Source organism: Stegostoma tigrinum, chromosome 7, assembly GCF_030684315.1.
Source record: "Stegostoma tigrinum isolate sSteTig4 chromosome 7, sSteTig4.hap1, whole genome shotgun sequence".
NCBI lineage: Eukaryota > Metazoa > Chordata > Chondrichthyes > Orectolobiformes > Stegostomatidae > Stegostoma > Stegostoma tigrinum.
This window is the reverse complement of record NC_081360.1, coordinates 60944607-60966355: the sequence shown is the minus strand read 5'-3', so window position 1 is coordinate 60966355 and position 21749 is coordinate 60944607. Positions and strand designations below refer to the sequence as shown.

At 38.1% G+C, this 21749-nt stretch overlaps 1 protein-coding gene across 3 annotated transcripts in view; it reads left to right on the top strand.

Annotated features, from left to right (window-relative positions):
• ifih1 (interferon induced with helicase C domain 1) overlaps positions 1-21519 on the top strand; it is a 133183-nt gene extending 111664 nt beyond the window's left edge. For 2 of the 3 annotated variants that reach the window (XM_048534939.2, XM_048534942.2), the window contains exons 10-16: positions 1850-2071; positions 4153-4409; positions 10129-10278; positions 12193-12354; positions 15416-15606; positions 19912-20005; positions 20100-21519. In XM_048534939.2, the coding sequence (XP_048390896.1) occupies positions 1850-2071; positions 4153-4409; positions 10129-10278; positions 12193-12354; positions 15416-15606; positions 19912-20005; positions 20100-20276 (1253 nt within the window). In that variant the 3' untranslated portion in view covers positions 20277-21519. The remainder of the gene's footprint in view (positions 1-1849; positions 2072-4152; positions 4410-10128; positions 10279-12192; positions 12355-15415; positions 15607-19911; positions 20006-20099) is intronic. The other variant, XM_048534940.2, reaches the window with a different exon arrangement.
• Positions 21520-21749: the final 230 nt, after the last annotated feature.

The following is a 21749-nucleotide window of genomic DNA, read 5'->3' as shown; positions in this document are numbered from 1 at the left end:
AAATGGAGCATTGTGTGTTTGTAGAAACTTCAGCAAGCCATTTGATCATTTTGTTAGGTTTATCGTTCTTTGTGTCTTTTAAATCTTAACTACCTAGCCTTCTTTGTTCCCTTTTAATTCATTTGCCTCATGCATAAATATCAAATTCTCTTCTTAACCACCATAGTTGACATTATTCTAACTATTTATATCTTTCTGTGACATCATAGCCAAACTTTTCATGTGGTTTGTATGAAGAGGTTTTGCTATTTTAACTATTAACTGTATGAGGTATAATTTTAAGATCATGTTTACAATTGCGTACAAACAATGGAGAAACTTACACAAAATTAGAAAGCATAAAAAGAAACATAAATAATATGTCTCTGTGGATCTTTTGGTTCGATGTTTTTTATTCTAACACAGACATTTAATCATTATATGGGAGCATGGCATTCATGCACAAATTATGCATAAAAATGCACTAAAGACTGAAATTTAAGGAAGAATAAGCATCTAGGGCCCATGACTGAAATAGGCATTAGTATATTTGCATCTGTCAATCAAGGGCCAAATGCCTATTCCCACATCCTTTCTAGCTCAGGATGAACATTCCTGTTCCTCCTGGTCTCATAAAAATAACAGTTAAAGCAAAATTCTTGACATTTGTTAGACAAGTGTTTAGACCAGTTAGTGGGAGGAATGTGCTTGATACACAATTTAACTCAAAATTATAGTCGGGATCCTATTACAGCACCCCAATTTCTATAATACATTTCTTCTCCAGTGAAACAGGCAGATGATATCATGAAACACCTCAAAATCAAGCCCAAGTTGGCAGCAACCAGAATGCTTTCTAACGTGGCTGAATGTTGGATCCATTGGTATTTTAGAACACTGTCACCCAACACTGGTAGATCTCAGCTGGAGCTTTGCACTCAGTTTTGGTACCATGATACAGGAAAGATGGGATTGAATTGCGGAAACAATTTCCGGAAGTGGTTCCAGAATGAAGAAGTTGGGATTGTTCTTGGATAGAAGGAGATGTTTGTAAAACATGTGAGGGCTGGATAGCGTAAATAGGGAGAGGCTGTTCCCACTCGTAAAAGAATAAAAGAACAAGAGAACATGGATTTAAGTAATGTGAAAATGAATTAAGTGTGATGTGTGGGAAAAAAAAACTTTTTCACACTGAATAATTAGGATATGGAATGCACAGCCTGGGAGTGTGGTAGAGGCAGAGACAATTAAGGTATTCAAGAGGACATTGAATGATTATTTGGATAGACATGGTGTTTAGGAATATGGGGATAAAGCAGGAGACTGGCTCTCTGTACCAGAACAGACATGATAGGTAGAAGGGTGTCCTTCTGTGCTATCATAATTCTGCGATTCTTATTCTAGTCAAGAATATTTGCCATTGACCCAAAGGAACATAGAGAGAGAGACAGAGAGAGAACCGGTTATGGTTAACCTGAGGGTCACCACACTCAGCGAGGGGCGAGGTTGAGAAGGTGGGACTTTCATGGTAACCTCAGCTGGTGTGGGAATTTAACCCATGTTGTTGGCACTATCCTGCATCACAGACCAACTATCCAGTCAACTGATCTAACCAATACATGGGCTCGGGTTACACAAATAAAGGAATCATCTGTTTTATTCTTAAAAGTCAGGGGAAATATCTGCAATATTTTTGTACAATGACAAATTAATTTGGGGTCTTTATCAGTGAATCTTTTAAACAGTATTGTCAGAGGATAATGGTAAAGTCATTAGATTGTTTCAGTTTAGGAAGCAGTTGAGTGACTAAACTGTACTTCAGCTTACTCATACACACTTTTTGTGAATTATATCACTTCTTTTTCCACAGGAGCCAAAGAGGAGAATCGTAAACTGCGTGTCTGTGCAGAGCATTTAAGAAAATACAATGATGCCCTGATGATTAATGATACCATAAGGATGATTGATGCATACAATTATCTCACAGACTTCTATCAAGATGAGAAAAGAAAGAAGGTCATGGATGATGATGAGGACATACCGAAGTCAAAACTGGATGATACAGATAGATTTCTGATCAGTCTATTTAATGGTAATGTCCTTCTAATATGTAGCATACTCTTGAAAAGCTTAGTGAATATTCATGTACAAGCTAACTACCCATTCATGTTTACTATTCCCAAATTAAAATTTTTTGAACAGGGTTTCTGTTTTTTTTAACTGCAGTCCATTAACCAGTTTAAAATTATGATGTCACTGTGCTTTTAATGCCTTAATCAATTATGTGGTCATTTATCAACACCCTTTGAAAGTCCATACACACAACAACTGAATGACAGTCATCAATCCTGTCTGTTACTTCATCAAAAAAAACTCAAATCAATTGATGTAGACACTAATGTATGTATAAGATTGTCTTGGTTGGACATGCAGTCAAACTGTTTTCCTCTGGGTTTCCTGTGAAAAAGCATTGAAAAATAACTAATGAGAAGCTCTGTGAAGACATAAGACTCGAATTACATGACAAAAAAGTTGATGGGGCGATGCAAAACAGAGTGAAAATGGCACAATAATGAGAAGGTGTGTCAGGGGAGGTTGCCTAATGCTGAGAACTAAGAACAGTCAAGGACAAAGATGCAGCCAGCTGTCATTCATTGGAAGGAGCACTTTGAGGATCTCCTCAAGCACCCACTCATCTTGATGTAGGTGTCCTTGAATACATTCCACTGCATACTACGCCCACCACTTCAGCACAACCCTAGTCCAGATGAGGTTAAAAAGGCCAGCTGGCAACTAAGAATAAACAAGACTACCAGTCCACATGGATTCACTGCAGAAATATGGTTGAGAAGCACTGTTGACACAAATACATAACCTCATCTCTTTTATCTGGAAGGAAGGGGGTATTCTGGGGGATTTCTGAGACACTGCAATAGTGACTATATTCAAGAAAATGGAAAAGGCTAATAATAATAACTAGAGGTGTTTTCCTGCTGTCTACCACAGGGAAGGTCATTGCAATAACCTTCCTAAATGCTTCCTCGCAGTTGGTCCTACTGGAGTCACAATGTGGTTTCCATCCATCAAGAGGCATAGTGGACATAATTTTAACATATAGACAAATGCAAGAAAGTACAGAGACAGCAATATCTTCTATAGCAGGTCTTCTTTGATCTCATAAAGGCACAATTATAACATTTAAAAAACATCTTGATGTGTGCATGAACCAGAAGGATTTGGAGGGATAAGGGCCAAATGCTGGCAAATGGGACCAGATTTGTTTGGGATATCTGGTCAGCGCAGACAAGTCGGAATAAAGGGTCTGTTTCTGTACTGTATAACTCTATGACTCTGTAACTCTTTGCCCAATACTTGACAAGTTACACTCCTTCTCTAAGGTTTCTAAAAGCAGTTGATTATTGAAAGGCATTTTTCTTACTTCGTGCATTAAATTGGCAAAATTTCCTACTTGTTAACACTTTCATCATGATTTAAAGTAATCTAATTGAAAGATACATATTTTGGTGGGGTTTGACAGGGTTAGCATTGAGAAGACCTTTGTCTTAGCTGGAGAGTCGTGTATTCTGAGGGTCACTCTCAGGATAAGCATCATTCATTTTACGACGAATGAGGAGAAATTTCTTCACACAGATGGTTTTAATTTGCTAAACCAGACAGTCAAGACTGCTCAGTTACTGGGTATATTCAAAGCTGAGATAGAATATTCTTTGACATGTAGAGGATGTATTATGGGGAAAGGCTAGGGAAGTAAATTGAAGGCAGAAGTTCTGCCATGATTGCATTGAATATCTGAGCAGGCTTGTGGGGGCCATGTGGTCTACTCCTGCTCCCGCTTCTTGCATATAAATCCAGAAGGATGGTAAATGTAGGAAACAAAATTTCCATATCAATGCAGTAGCTAATCTGTGAATATGATTTAAGTAAATGATTTGGTTTCAATGAAGATGTTTTGTTTTGTGGCCAAATTCATGCATATCCTGCTTAATAATGCTTGACATTAACATTTCAAAAGTAAATTTTAGGAAATGATGCTAACTAATGATGAAATTCCATGGCTTTAAGCATATATCAGAAATTCAGGAATAAAAGTTATTGGCCTTACAAGAGTGGAAATGATTTAACTTTATTTTAAAAGATTATCTGCCTTTTCAGAACAACAAGAAAAGCTTCAAACTCTTGCTGGAAAGACTGAGTATGAAAACGGAAAACTGACAAAATTACGAACAACTATACTTCAAGAATTCTCCAGAAAAAGAAACTCAAGAGGCATTATCTTTACAAAGACACGTCAAAATGCACATGCTCTGCATGAATGGATAGAAGAGAATGAGAAATTTAAAGAGTTTGAAATTAAGGCCCATTACTTAACTGGAGCTGGCAGTAACAGTCAGTTCAAACACATGACTCAGGTAAAATGTTTTCCTGCAAATGTGAAATCCACTTCCTTCATAATGATCTCACGACTCTTACAAATTGCAACAAATTACAGCAACTCCTTTGTCTGTCCAACTGTCTTTCTCTCTGTTTGGGCTCTATCCTATCGTTTATTCCCTACCCAACCCACCTCCCTATTTTCTGTATATAAACTGACGTTTTCCCAGCCACCATCAGTTCTGAGGAAGGGTCACCGGACCCGAAATGCTAACTCTGTTTCCTCCTCCACAGATGCTGCCAGACCTGCTGAGCTTTTCCAGCAACTTTGTTTTTTGTTCCTGATTTACAGCATCCACAGTTCTTATGGCTCTTACAAATTACATATTGGTTTCATTTTTCATTACATCAATTTATGTTTGCATAGTGTCTTTAACTTAGCAAACGTCCAGCCACACTTCACAGAACGGTAATCAGATAAAAATGAATGCTGAGTCAATGAAGGAAGCAGTATAACTGATAATCATCAGTAAAATAAATAAAATGTATTATATAAGATCAGGTGATGTGAGACAAATTTTATCAGCAGATCACAGATCAAAAGTTTTGAGGAAGGGATAAGTATGATGGATGGAGAATGGCAGTGGAAGTCATGTATATTGAGTATCAGAAAGTTTTTGAAAAACTCACTCTGGAACTACTGGAGAAGATTAATGTTACTGTATTCAGAGGGGTGAGCAAATTGGAGTAAATATGAGTTAGAAGGGTGGAAACAGTAATATTAAGAGTATTTTTTCAATGGACTGCAATGTCCATGTCGTGTTCTATTTTAGGATTATTTTTATTCACTCTGTGAATTACTGATTTCGATTAGTACTGAAGGAGTAGACAGCAAATCTGAGACAGCATTAGAACATGAGTCACAGTAAATATTTCTGTGGATCAAAAGAATGCAGTTGGACATTGATAAAAGATTTGCTGACATCCCGAAATGCTCTCAGTATGTATGCGTGAAATGTACATGAGCAGTACGCCTTGCCAATGATGACATTCCATCCCATTTGCTCATATTTATTGCGCTTGTTTGGGGGCTGATGTGTTTTCACTAGGAGGGTGTTTTATAATGTGTGCATGTGCAGAACTTTCCATGTGCTCAATGTGACCCTTTCAGGAACATAAGGACAGACAACTATCAATAAAATAATGGAGTATGGGGAAGAAAGCTGATGGAATTCATTGTCAGTAAATGTGATGTACATTTTGGTAATAATTAAGTTTTTGAAGAGATGATATCTAAGGCCAGAGATATTTGAGGCTTAAGGTTAACAGAATAGCACCTCATGCACCTGATGGCTCAGTGCTCCCCAATGTGATGAGTTGCTTGCCCCTCCCAATCCATTGAAAATTGATTGCAGCCACAGAGGTGGAATTCTGAATGAGCACTGAAAATCCTGTGTGCTGAAAAGCAACATAAGCAATACAGATCTTGGCAGCACTGAAGTCAGTGAAGATGCTTTAAAAAAAGTAGTCAGAGGCTTGTAGCCACCAACTAAACATAAAGTGAGTGAGCACCAAGGAGGAAAGCTAAAAGTTAGAAGATGAATCCTGTGCAGTTACATGAGATATGTGTGTCCTTGTACAAAGCGACCTGTCAGAATGCAGGTTCTAAGTATCACTGACTGAAGTAAGGTGCTGAAGGACTGCAGCAGCGTGTGAATTGGACCCAGAGCAGGCGTAATGGTGTGGTGAGGCCAGTCTTTTGCCTGTGCTGACTTGCTTGGATAAAGAGCAGAATAGAATTGTGAAGAAACGGTTGGATTATAGCCCTTGATAAGCAATCAGCAAACTGCAGTTGCCTAGGTACCTGCTTTGATTTACATTTTAGAAAGTTGTGTGCTCAATTTCATAGAAAGGAAGAGGAGAATTAAAAGTGGCATTAAAATAAGACAAATTGGGTTATTAATGAGATGCAAATTCATGAAAGTAAGGAAATTGTTGCTCATTAGCAGGATTCTTAAGTTTCTCTTTTAAAGCTTGAGGAAAATTGCAAAACCTTTTCTTAACATATAGATTCTTGACTTTTTTTGTAATTTTCTTCATACTTTTCATCATCATTCATGCCACACCAGGGAAAGGAAAACCCCTCCCTATTTTCACTTCTCACAAAACACTTCACATAGTTATACATTATCGGGAATAGTGGTATAGTGGTGAAATCACGGAACAAGTAACTTAGAACCCGAGGCTAATGACCTGGTGATAGATATTCAGCTCTACCATGGAAATTTAACACAGTGCTATCCCTGTAAAGACGAAATTCCACTTTCACACTTGGTATATTTTCCACCATGTCCAAAGGCTGTACCACTATGCTTAATGGAATTCAGAACAGACATCGCAGCTTAAAACTTGACAACCTTCAGTAATAACATTGTATTCTACCACAATCTTGAAACTTATAGCCTGACTTATTTACCCCATTCTATCATCACCGTCAAGTCAGGGGATCAAGCTTAGTTCAATAGAGAGTGCAAGAAGACATGACAGGAGCAGCATCATTTACCTAAACAGGTAAACCTTTTTCTCAAGCTGTTGAAGCAGCATGCAATAGACAAAACTAAATGATCTCACAAACAATGGATCAGATGAAAGCTTTGCAGTCCTGCCATTTCCAGTCCTGGATGGTAATAGACAATCAAACAACTAAAAACTCCACAAATATCCAATCCTCAAAAATGAAGGAGTCGAGCACATCAATTCAAAAGACAAAGCTGAACATTAGCTCAGAGATGGTGGAGAATCTGAGATAACAAGGTGTAGAGCTGGATGAACACATCTGATGCTGCTTGGCCTGCTGTGTTCATCCAGCTGTACACCTTGTTATCACTCAACATTGGCTGTTACCTTCAAGCAGTACTTCCAAGTGGATGGGCCACCTTAAACTCCTCCTTAGGTGCACAACATCACAAAAGCTATTGAATACACTCAATGTGATATCAAAAAAATGCCTGAAGGCATTGGTGCTGCAAAGGTATAGGGCCCGATAAGATCCTTGACAATCTGAAGACTTGTACTCTGGAACTACCTGTACCAGTACCTATATTTTACCAGTACAGTACTACAATGGCATCTACTAGGCAATATGGAATACATTCCAGACCTGTCCTGTCCGTAAAAAGGCAGGACATGTTCAATCCAGTCAATCTCACTCTCTCAATCTAATTTAAATTATCAACCAAAAGATGGAGGGTGTCCTCAACAGTGCCAGCAAGCAGACATAGCCTGCTCACTGATGCTTATTGTGGACTTTACCTGTGACAGTCAGCTCCCAACCGGTTTATAGCCCTGGTTCAAACATGGCCAAAAGAACTAAACTCAAAAGGGGAAATGAAAGTGACTGTCTTTGACATCAAAGTGCTCTGGCAAAATTGAGGCCAATGGAAATTGGGTCGGGTGGGGGCAAACTCTCCAATGTTTGGAATAATACCAAACCTAAAGGAAAATGATAATGGTTGTTGGAGGTAAGTTATCCTAATCAAGGGACATCACTGCAGCAGTTCGTCAGGGCAGTGTCCTTGGCTCAACCATCTTCACTTCTTTCATAAATGGCCTTCCTTCAGAAGTGAGGATGCTCATTAATGATTGTAAAATCTCCAGCACTATTTTTAACTCCTTAGATATTTAGGGCATCCTAAGATCTGGACAACATTCAGGCTTGAACCGATAAATGGCAAATGCTGCCCATGCCACTCAACCGACAGGCAATTATCATCTCCAACACCAGAGAATATAACTGTTGCCCCTTGATTTTCAAAAGCACTAACATCATTGAATCTCAAGCTATAAACATCCTGGGGGTTACCATTGGTCAAAAACTGTACTGGAGCAATTGTGGCTTCAACAGGGAATTTTTCTGCAAGTAAATCACCTCCTAATTCTCTAAAATCCATCCACCATCCGGAATGTACTAGTCAGGTGTATGATGGAATGCTCCTGTCATGTGCAGATCCACCAACTCTCAAATAGATTGACTCCATCCAAGACAAAGTAACCCACTTGATCGGCACCAAATCCACAAACATAAACATTCACAATCCTCCACTGCAGATGCACAGTGGCAACAATGTATCCCATCAACAAGATGCATAGCAGTGAAAGGTCCCTCAACGGCATCTTCTAAATACATGATCACTGCCAGCTAGAAGAACAAGAGTAACAGATACATGGGAACACACCTACAAGTTCCCTTCCAAATCACACACCATCCTCTCTTGGAATTACATCACTGTCTCTTCATTCTCCGCAGGATCAAAATCATAGAGCTGCCTTTTTTACAGCACTTTGGATGTAATTATACTCAACAGTCTGCAGCAGTTCAAGGAGCTGGCCCACCATCGCTACCTGTTAGGGATGGACAATAAATGCTGGCCTTGCCAGTAACGTGCATATCATGTGAAAAAAAAATTAGGGATTATAAAGCATTAAGTGGAATCTCAACAGAGTATTGATCCACACTATGCACTACTTCCTTACTGTACATTCTCTTTATGGCATTGTATCAAATGGGAGTGGGATGCAAAAGTATAAATTGTGATTTCTGAAAAATATCTGTCGCATGGGTAGTTTTAGTTAAACTTCCTCAGTATGCATTTTGTTATCACAGGTTAAATTAACTACAGACAAGCAGATTTGTTTGTATACATATTTTTATGTGGAGGTGAATTAAAAGGTGCACAACATGGTAATTTTTTTTAGCAATTTAGGTTAACAGAGTGTAAAAATGACCACATCATTAAAAATTTTATACGCATGACTATAATTTTACATGCAGGACATTGAAGATTTGACCTTGGAGACAACTGTCATGCTATTCATTCAAATTTGACTTAATTAAACTATGACTTAAAGACCTTAAATACAAGTTGCTGAAGATTATTTTTCTACTGTAATATTTTTTCTTGCATATCTTAAATTTATTAAACATTCTTGTATTATTGAAAAACAGAATTCCATATTAATTAGGGAGAAGCTAAAAACCATCAGAATTTGCATAACATTGTATTTTATTTACATCATAATAGCAAAAAATTAGCGAGGCCAAACTCGAATTGTATCATGTATAAACATAACATAATGACTTACTGAGTTATAACTTTAAAAAAAAGACACTTCTCTACTTCAATGTCAGAATTAATCAGCGTCTCATTATTCAACTTTAATGTCTTCCTCAGCCACTAAAATCAATATTGGATCTAGGAGATCATAGCGTCAAGCAGCATGGAAATAAACCCTTCAGTCCAACCAGTCCATGCTGAACATAAACCCAAATCCCACTAGCCTTCTCCTGGCCCATATCTCTCTAAACCTTACTTATTCATGTACTTATCTAAATGACTTCTAACTGTTGTAATTGTGTCCACATCATCAGGAAATTCATTCCACTTGTGAACTACCCTCTGTGTAAAAAATTTGACCCCCATATTTTTTTTTAAATCTCTCTCTTCTCACCTTAAAAATGTACCCATAGTCTTGAAATTCCCCATCCTAGGGAAAAGACATTTACTATTAATCCTATCTGTACTCCTCATGATTTTATAATATTCTATGAGGTCAACTCTGTCTTAGCAACTTCCTAATAATAATTGTGAATGTTGATATGTGTTGGTATATAACTAAATGTTGGGTATATTGTATATAACCTATATTAATGCACTATCTATTTCTGACATTCTCAATATATTTTTATTCTTTAAATAGAATGAACAAAAGGAGGTGCTGATTAAATTCCGTAATGGAGACATCAACCTACTGATTGCAACTACTGTAGCTGAAGAAGGTCTAGACATAAAAGAATGTAATTTTGTAATCCGTTATGGTCTAGTCACCAATGAGATTGCTATGGTTCAAGTAAGTTTATTTGATGTAGAAATTGTTAGATGAAACATTTTTGTTTGGTAACATACTGAATTTTTGACCTGAGATATAACCCTTATGACAAGACCCTTTGGGAGCATATGTCTTCAGCTGTCTGATTCAGCACTGAAAAATTGTTACAGTTATGCAAGAAGAGCTGAAGTGGCTTAATCACTCCTTTTACAACCTGCCTTTCTTCTATAAAGTTCTTGAATGTGTGTCCTGTCTCAGATTTGTATCCGTCTTTCTTGGAAATCCCATGTTTGAATATTTTTCACCAGGTTTATACTCTTGCTTCAATTCTGAAACACATTATCAAATTCTTAAGTTATATGTTATTGGGGCTGAGACAAAGGTGAACTTATGCCTGTTTGTTTTCTCGACCTGTCTACAGTATTTTCTGTGGTTGATTGTGCCCTCCTCACAATGAGTGTCCATCATCACCCAGGGTCTCTGTCCACCTTGGTTCCATTTTGTTTATTGATTTAAATAAAGAATCACTGCAACGGCTTCTCCTTCCACTCTCATAACCTCCAGTGCCCCCTGAGGACCTTTCCTTGGTCCACTCTTATTTCTTATCTACATTCTGCCTCTTAGCAATATAATCCAAAATCATATTGTCAGGTTCCACATGGACAGCATGACAACACCCAGCTCTACGTTTGCGCTATCTCACTTGACCTATCTGCAGTCTAATTTTAATTCTGTTATATGCTTGCCCATATCTAGCATTGAAAATATAGAAATATCCTCCAGCAAAATATTGAGAAGACTGAAGAAAATGGCTTCAGTCCCACAAAAATTCTGCTCCCAAGCCAGTGACTCCACCGATTTCCATCTGTATCATCACTCAGACCTGCCCTACTTCACCTTGTTCGCTGTTGAAATTCTTATGCCCTTGTTACCTCTAGACTGACTATTCAAACACATGCCTGACCAGCCTCTCATCATCTACTCTCTGTAAATTTGTGTGCCAAGAATTTTGCATCCCACAACCTAACTTGCAGCAGATTCTGTTCATCCATGATCCCTGTACTCATTGAGCACAATGACTCCCAATATGAAATGTCTGGATGTTAAAATTCTCATACATTTTTTCAAGTTGCTCTACAGCCTCAAACTGCACTGTTGACACACACATCCTCCCTTGTTCTCCATAACGTTTGCGGCACAACTCCTGGCACGTAATAAATTACTACAATACTGCCCTGATCCACCTAACATGATACTATAAACAGTAAGTGATTGGAGTTTTGTTTTGGCCTGTTCTATCCTCAATGCTTCCCACCAGCCCATCCCAATTGGACAGTCTCATTCAGCCATATATATTTAATCCATCCACAGTTTGAAGTCTGTAAACCTGGCCAGAGCTAACAAGAGCAAGATACATTTTGGAGCAAGGTCTGTTACAGAGGAGATGGCATTACTAATTTAGGCAATAAAGGCCCAGATTATGTTTAAAGGATTCAATCAATTTCTACCTAAAATACCATTCCAGGTATGATTAGCTACGATGCTGATTTCCTTATTTAAAAGGTATTGGTTATCTGAAACATGCAAATAGTTTGGGCATACCTTTTAAGATAGAAAATGCATGGTTATCAATGTTCATGGATGGTCAGGCTACCAACTCCGTTCTGAGGGATTATAATTGTATTGCTTTCAAGCAAGGATATTTGAAATCAAGCTCAAACTACTTTATCACTCTTTTACATGCTGTTTTGATATTATACAGTTATTGTTATTCATCAGAAATCATTATAAGGTAGGAAAAAAATCAAGGTAATGCCAGAGTGATTATCTTTGCAACCTTTCTCTTCATTGAAATACATAGTCTTAGATGCCTCACTTTACTGAGAATTTTCAAAAACATACATTTATTCTGTGCTTACTATTGCTCAATTGCAGGCTCGTGGAAGGGCACGGTCTGACGATAGCACTTATGCCTTAGTAGCAAATGAGGGGTCAGGAGTTCTTGAACGTGAGAGTGTGAATGTTTACCGTGAGGCAATGATGCATGCAGCAATTCAAAAAGTGCAGGAAATGCCAGAAGAGGAGTACAAAAAACAGGTACTCAGAAGTATTTCACAGATGAGTTTCTCGTTTCAGTTTTTTTTTCTGAATGCTGATGGCATTTTTCGAGATTTGAATTTGAATTTCCAACCTAAATGAGTTTTGATCAGCTAAATCTGTTGTAGAATTCGGAAAATGTAGCTTTATAAACTGTCCCTAAGCAGTAATCAAGTGACATGAACTAAGTTGTGCTTCAGAATGAGCAATAGGCTGAACTTTCACCTGAGCAGACACTGTAACTGTAGAGGTCCTGGATTAACAACTTTTATACTGTTTCACCACAGTTTCCATGGAATTTAACATTAACATTTGATATTGTGTATTTTGATCATTGTGCAGGAATGTTTGACATTACACTCCTGCTATATCAAAGCTACTTCCTTTGCTCAAGGTATTATTGAATTATGAAGTACCAGCTGCATTTATTTAAGACAATAAATGGAGGTTTATGAATACTATGGTCATTGTACGATCCTCCCCCTCCCCAATATCTACCTACTAATTCACTGCTACGGGCATTTTGCACATATTAATTCTCACTAACATTAGCACGCTTACTACTATGACAGTCAACAATTGTGATCTAGAACAGATTCAAATTTCAGTGGTAACACAATCATCTCTGATTCAGAAGGTTGTAGATCGAGTTTCAGTGCAAAGACTGTTCACATTATCTAGCCTAAAATTTCAGTGCAATACTGACAGACAGCTGCACTGTCAGAGATGCTATCTGTCCAATGAGAAATTTTATTAAGGCTCTCTCTGCAATCTCAGGTGAGCGTAAAATTCTGTGTATTACACAACACAAAGAAGAACAGGGACATCTTAGCCATTAATTGTTCATCAACTGATATCACTAAAAATGATCTTCTGTTTGTTTATTTCATTGTTGTTTGCGGGATCTTACTGTCTGCAAATTGTCTGCCATATTTATTAACATGACAACACTGCTTATGGTACTAAAGTTGTAATAGTCTATAGAGATTTAAGCTAGATTAAAATTTTGAAATGTGCCAAAAATTGCAAGTTATTTCTTCCTCTCATTTGTTTTGGCATTTACAAGAGGGAATGCATGTGATGAAAAAAAAATTTCTGAATCAGCTTCAGCCATCTGTGGCTGTGTAGACTTCTCTACAGTATCTGATGCAGCTGTGTCATCTGGTAGGATTACTATATATTGTAAATGCAATTGACAAATAAAAATCCTGCTTTTAGGTCAGGCACTTCGCATGAACTGTGCAATTGTCATTCATCAGGACGGCTTTTGCATTTTAATTGATCATGTTTTGATCAAAATAATAGCCAATAATCAAAAATAATGCCAGTCATCTTCATAGATCGTAGTTTCTTCAGTTTACAGACAGAGTGGTTAAGCAATAAAAACAAAACTATCAAGGAATTTTCAAATGCTAACAACTTTCTTTCTTCCCCAGTCCTCCTGCACAGAACATAACAGTAATTTGTTGCTTAGCTTTTCTCCCCACTACTTTTTGATGGTGATTGTTGGCATTCTGCGTGGGCATCTTTGTTTCAAAAGCTCATTGTTTTCATATTGAAGGTATTGAGTTTGAAAATTGAATGACAGTTTAAGAATTTTAGCACACATTGAATTGATGATACTTCTTTGTGGAAAGCGTTCTTCTCAATAGTTGGATCTGAAAGGTGGTCCTGAAATAACTGATCCATAATTTTAAAATGGGGTTTTGCATTGAATTTCTAGCCTTTTCCATCAAAATGAAACCACGTGCCCAGGAAAATTAAGTGTTCTTGTATGCTTTAATTCTCCGAAATTCAGATTAAATAGGAAATTTTACTGATCAAATGCAGTTTATGATTATGACTAAAATTTGAGCTAATCAATAATAACTTAAGTGCAATTTAAGATGTGTAAATTTTAAAGCATAATTGTATATGAATCAAATTTTAGGAAGCATTTGATAAGGTACCTCACATTAGACTACTTAATAAAACAAGAGTCCATGACTTTGGGATAGAATACTAGCTAACTAGCAGAAGACAGAGAGTTGCGAGAAGGTGAGCACTTTCAGGATGGAAACTTGTAACTAATGGAGTGCCACTGGAATCAGTGCTGGGGTCACAATTGTTTACAACATAAATGACTTGGATAAGGAAAGTAAATGTATCACAGCTAAATTTGTGGATGACACAGAAATAAGAGAGATGGTGAAGATGCAGAGGGAAATCGAAAGGTTAAACAAGTGGGCAAAAGATGGAATATAAATTGGGGAAATGTGAGGTTATGCATTTTAGCAAGAAAAATAAAAGAACGGGTAAAGGATGATTGCAAAAAGCTACAGAACAGAGGGGTTTTGGCATCTTCTTGCATAAATGACAAAATCTAGCATGCAAGGAAGGCAAAAGAAATGCTGGCCTTTAACTGAGAGGGAATGGAATATAAAAGTGGGAAGTTTTGAAAAACTGTACAAGGCACGAGTCAAACCACAGCTGGAATACTGTGAACACCTTTGGGTCCCTTTTCGAAAGAAGGTTACATTAGTATTGGAGGTGGTCCAGAGATGGCTGACATGGACTGTCTTTTGCAGAGAGGTTGGGTAGGCTGGGCCTGTTCTTGTTGGAATGTAGAAAAATGAGAGGGGACCTTATTGAAACTTACATGATCCCAAAGGGATTTAATAGAGTAAATGCAAAGGGGTTGTTTCTTCCTGTGGGAGAATCTAGGATCAGAAGCATAATCTCAGAATAAGGGGTCACACATTTAAGACAAAGTTCAGGACAAATATTTTTTCTAAGAGGGTAGTGGAATCACCCTCTTGGAATTCTTTACCACAGAGGGCTGTCAAGGCTGAGTTATGTCTAACCAAGGCTGAGATAGGCAGATTTTTAATCAGTAAAGGAATCAAGGGTTAAACAGAAAAGTGGAGTTGAAGGTTATCAGATCAGCCATGATTTCACTGAATGGTGCAGCAGACCAATAGGCTGAATGCGCCACTTCTGCTCCTGTATCTTATGGTTTTATGTACAACGTAGAACATTATTTGACAGTTATATAACTCCAATTTGCTTTTCCAATGATCAGATAGAAGAAAGGCAGTGGCAGAACATCATGGAACACAGAATGAAAAAGAGGAGGAATTTGGCAAAAAGAATAAAAAGTGATCCTTCTAAAGTGACCTTTCACTGTAACACCTGCAGCAAACTTGCTTGTTCAGGAAAAGATATTCAAGTAATCGAAAACATGCATCACGTCAATGTCACAGATGAGTTCAAGTAAGATTTCTTAAAACGTCTGAAAATTTATCACAAAATAAGCAGAGTCTTGCCCTCAAGATTCCTTCAATGCACATCTTATCAATTCCCAATGGACCATAGCTTTTCCAGAAGCAGATATGATACAGTAGCTTGAGATAGTGGGAACTGCAGATGCTGGAGAATCCAAGATAACAAAGTGTGCGGCTGGATGAACACAGCAGGCCAAACAGTATCTTAGGAGCACAAAAGCTGACGTTTCAGGCCTAGACCCCTCCTAGACCCCTGCTTGGCCTGCTGTGTTCATCCAGCCCCACACTTTGTTATACATGATACAGTGGCTCAGTGGTTAGCACTGCTGCCTCACAGCACCAAGAACCCAGATCCAATTCCACCCTCAGGCAACTGTCTGTGTTAAGTTTGCACATTCTCCCCAAATCTGCGTGGATATCCTGTGGATGCTCTGGTTTCCTCCCACAGTCCAAAGATTGGAGGCTATGTGATTGGCCATGCTCAATTTCCCATAGTGTTCAGGGATGTGGAGATTAGGTGGGTAAGAGGGGGATGAGTCTGGGTGGGATGCTGTGAGGGTTGGTGTGGACTTGTCCAAGGCTAGGAGACCGCTTTGTAGAGCACACACGCTTTGTTCGCAACAAACGACAACACCTTCCGGTCGCAAACCACTTCGACTCCCCCTTCCACTCCCTGAGCAATATGTCCTTCCTGGGACTCCTCCAGTGTCACAAATGACGCCACCTGGAAACTGGAGGAGCAGCACCTCATATTCCACCTTGACAGCCTGCAAACCAATCGTCTCAATGTGGACTTTTCTAGTTTAAAATCTTTAAATCTCCCCATCCCAGGCCTCATCGCATGACCAACCCTTCCTCTCATCCCCGCCTCCTTGACCTGACACAACCTCTCTCCCACCTATCTGCTCCTCCAACCTCACTGACCAATCCCCACCACTCCCTACATGCACTCATCTATCACCATCCCACCTACCATCCCCAGCCCCACCCCTCCTCTCTCTATGTATTTTAGAGCTCCTTTCCTCCTCCCCCATTTCTGAAGAAGGGTTCTGACCCAAAATGTCAACTTTCCTTCTCCTCTGATGCCGCCTGGCTTGCTGTGTTCCTCTAGCTCCTTACTGTGTTACATCCACTCTAACAGGAACAAAATGCCTGTGAACTCTGGTCATCACACTCTTGAACACTTCCAACTTATCAGATGTCCTTTTACCTACAATCTACTCCAATCAATTTTTGAAAGATTTTGTCTCATACCATTAAAATTTGCCTTACCACAATTAAAAACTTTACCTTTTACGGAAGGCTTATCCTTTTCAATAACCATTTTGAAAATAATAGAATAATAATCGCTTGACCTAAAGTGTTCCCCCACTTTTACTTCAGTTTCCTGCCCTACCTTATTACCAAGAAGATGGTCTAGTTTTGCTCCTTCTCTAGTAGGAACATCCACATACTGATAAAGAAAATTTCCTTGAAGAAATTTGATAAATTACATAGAACATTACAGCACAGTACAGGCCCTTCGGCCCTCGGTGTTGTGCCGACCTGTCATACCGATCTCAAGCCCATTATTACAATCTTATTATTCTTACATATATCTGAGATCTCCCTACATATTTCTCAATTTCCCTCATACTATGCGGGTTGGGGGGAGGTCTACAGTACACTCTCATCGAAGTGATCTTTCCATTTTTATTTGTAATTTCTACCCATGTATTTTCACTTGATGACTTTTCAGAAATATCTTCCCTAGTTACAGCAGAAATGTATTCCTTAATCAAAAATATCACCTCCCTGCTTCTTTCTTGCATCCTTTTCTATCCTTCCTATACCATCTAAAACGGGAACATTGAGCGGTCAGTCTCCCAATCCCAGGTTCTTAAACATGCCCTGAGTTCATCAGCCTTATGAATAAGACCTTTTGCAATGAAATAAATGCAATTTCAGTTCTTCAGGTTTACTCCGTACTCTGACTCTCTCTTGTCTTTCTTTTCTAATTGACGTGCTGTCTTCACATTCAGAACATAAGAGTTGGGAAGTCAGATTGCAGCTGTACACGTCATCGGTTAGGTCACTCTTGGAATCTTGCATTCAATTCTGGTCTCCCTGCATTAGGAAGGATGTTGTTAACCTTGAAAGAAAAGATATACGAGGGATTGGAGAGTTTGAGCTATTGGGAGAGTCTGAATAGGCTGGGGCTCTTTTCCCTGGAGCATTGGAGGCTGAAAGATGACCTTATAGAAATTGTAAAATCATGAGGGGCATGGATAGGGTGAATAGTCAAGGTCTTTTTCCCAGAGTCAGAGAGTCGAAAACTAGAGGACATAGGTTTAAGGCGAGAGGGGAAAGATTTAAAAAGGACCTAAGGGGCAACATTTTTACACGCAGAGTGGTGTGTGTTTGGAACGAGCTGACAGACGAAGTGTTGGAGGCTGGTACAATTACAACATTTCAAAGGCATCTGAATGGGTATATGAATAGGAAGGGTTTAGAGGGATGTGGGCCAAATGCTGGCAATTGGGACTAGATTAGTTTAGGATATCTGATTGGCATGGACAAGTCGGACTGAAAGTTCTAATTCTATGCTGTGTATCTCTATGATTCTATGACTAAGTTATTTTTAATGAAGGATACACTGTTGCACTTATAATGATTATAAGATCATTTTGTTTGGGACTTAAGATAAAATGAAGTGGATCTTTTGACAACAGGCATGGGTAATCTGCTGGTTAAACATTAAATGAAGACCTTGATTGTTTTGCTGAAAAGAAGACACAAAGTATTCTTTCTTGCAGACAATGGAAAATCAAGTGGGATATCAGAGGACAGACTGCAGTTTGATGGGATGTTGGTGGACAGTCTGCAGCTTTCTAAGTCCCAGTGTTAAAAAATATCAAGTTGTAAAAGGATACTTTAATCTGTCATAGAAATGCTACAGGGTGGAAGCAGGCCAATCAGCTCATCGAGTCCACACCAACCCTCTGAAGAGCATCTCACACAGACCCACCCACCCACCATTACCCTATCCCTGTAACCCTTCATTTGCCATGGCTAATCCACTTTGGCTGCTTACCGTTGGAAAGAATGGGCAATTTAGCATGGTCAGTCCACCTCACCTGCACATCTTTGGACTGTGGGAAGAAATTGGAGCACCCAGTGAAAATCTATGCAGACATGGAAAGCTTACTGGCTTCCTTAAAATATTACTGAATATTGTTTAATCTGTCAGGGTCCAGACAGAGACAGCAGCTAGAGGTAAAACAAGGTTTACCATGCAGGAATACAGATGAACACTTGCACTTGGATTGGAAAGTTCAAATTCATGAGATAATTTTAAATGAGTCTAAAAGATTCATCTCACTGCCTTAGAATATTTAGATGTTACCAGGCTAAGAAAGAAAAAGAAGGCTGAGTATTCTTTTCTGAGTATTTCTGGATGAATTGAATGTTTATTTAAGGGCAGGTCTAGTGTATATCTGTCAAGTGTTTTTTTTATTTCTCTCATGATAAAAATAGGAAGGGGTAATTTTGTTGTACCTGGTTAAACCTCTCTGATGAAGGGTCTAGGCCCAAAACGTCAGCTTTGTTATCAGGGGTTATTTTGTTCTTTGGTTTCAAGTACATGTTACCTAATAGATATTGTGTTTAGTCAATGGTGTTTTTAATCCTTCATTACAGGAGCCATCTTGAAATACATCTTGTTATCCTTTTAGCTACTGACTGAAAGTTCAAAGTACTTTTTTCTAAGCCATAAGTCTCTATGAAAATTGCAACAACACATTTTAAATTATCAATCTTTTCTCTTTACTAACCTACATTGTTTTTCCAGGATGATCTGTCCCTAACGACAATTTTCATGGGTGTTTGTGAATTGTGATATTGCAAAGATTGCGCACACCTTTTGAAATTTGGTTCTATGGCTTGATAGTCAGGATTTCATCTAACACATTATACAATAATAAACAATGGAAACCAAACAGTCTTTAGCTCTTGGTTTAAAAAGGGGAAATGCTTTTTGCAAAAATGAATGCAAATAGATTTTACCAAAGATATACAGATGCCAAAGCTGATGTTGACTTGGAAAATAGAAGTGACATGTTTCTAGAGCCAGTCATTTCAAATATTTCATAAAAGACAGCATTTTTTTCTGAATTGTTAAATAATACTTCACATGGATTATTGTAATTATGTTTTGGTACTATTAAATGTTATGATTAAACCAGTAACTTGGAGGATGGATATTTAATTCAATTCACCTTAAATATGAATTTTAATTATCAAAATTTTCTTGTAGAGATTTATACGGTCAACGAGAAAATAAAGCTCTGCAAGAGAAGTGTCTTGATTACCAAACAAATCAAGAGATCTACTGCAAGAACTGTGGCCGGGTAAAATGAGACTTAACAAAATGCATATCTCATTCAATTATTATTTAATTAGTTGTCATATAGCTAACTGTATTTTTCTCATTTTGTTTTAAAGCCATGGGGTACAATGATGGTCCATCGTGGAGTCAATTTACCATGCTTGTCAATCAAAAACTTTGTTGTGTTTATTGACGAGAAGAACTTCGAAAAACACACTTATAAAAAGTGGAGCGAAGTTCCCTTCAAGCTACCTAAATTCGACTACATCAAATATGTTGAAAGTCCCAGATAATATTTGTTTGGCAGTTTTCATGTTAATTCAATTTACCATACACCAATATGCTGAACATTGATTAACAGTTGTTTAAACAACAATGATACAACAGAATGTGTCTAACAGTTCTGTGGTTGAGTTCTTATTTATGCAATTTTAATTTACTACCAGCTTATTATTGAATGGCTTAGATAACAATGTTCCTGTTGTAAACGTACTTTGTATGATGAAGAGGTGATAAGTGACTTTTTTGAAGTTCATGAGCAACCTTTACATTTTTGTGCAACCACTTAAGTGGTAACTTTATCATGGTGATTTTTGCACAGCTTGCACAGGAACATTTAGATGTGGCTACACACTTTCAAACAGACATAGGTGATTTTTATAAGCATTAATTAGACCATAGCAGAAAATGTGAACTTTGAAGATAGTTAACTGTGCTCAAAAACATGGGCAACATTCTGACATGCAAAGAATGCACTGATGTTTTAGGAGTACAGGAACACAGGCATTAGGATGCCAAGTTTAATTGATCCTGGGGCTACAGTGGACTTCAGAATTTTGAATTGGGGAATGAAGAAGATCTAGGATCACAACATCAGGATTAAATGGGTGTCAGAAGTGAAAATGATTTTTTAATATGGAGACTGGATGTGTTCTCCTGCCAGGTCTACATTCAGGTAAGTTAATTAGTTTCTTGGGAGCAAGCAAGCTGAGGACCCACAGATAATGGTCTGACTTCCTTGCAACAAACCATTCTAGAAAACTTTTTCATGAAGTGAGCTTAAATTCTGCTTCAGGTGGATAAATGAAACATTTTATTTTAGATATCCATTCTAGTGACTGGCACCTGTCTGGGTAGAAATCTGTGTATATTTCTTAGGAGCAGGAAGGCTGTCTTCCTGCTCCTACGATGCTGCGTGGCCTGCTGTGTTCATCCAGCCCTACACCTTGTTATCTCGGATTCTCCAGCATCCGCAGTTCCTATTATCTCTGTGTATATTTCTTGTTCAACACATTGGATACCTTAGGGTTCTGACCAGCGCTGAAGACATAAACACTGCATGGAATCATTTCTGAGTCTTGATATCTTCAATATAACTTCATTTTCCTTTACAATAAAAGTGTCCACATTCCTGAGGGAGATTTGTGGTTGCTGTGGACGATAGAGTTTTCTTCTGAAATAAATGCATGTGACAGAAAGAACATGATCAGCAACGTTTTAACTTACTGCTTTATCAAATATATTTATGCATCTTTTATGAGGATGAAAAATGCAATATTTTATGTTCAATAAAAATATGTTTTTTATCAAATGTTTGTTTTTCTGCCTTTGTGATAAACTTTCATGACATGTTCTCCATCTTATATCGAAATATGTTCTGTTAAAAATAGACACTGAGAATGCTGGAGAAACTCAACAGGTCTAGAAGCATCAGTGGAGAGAAAAACAAGGTTAATGTTTCAAGTCTGGTATGACGTCAGAACTGA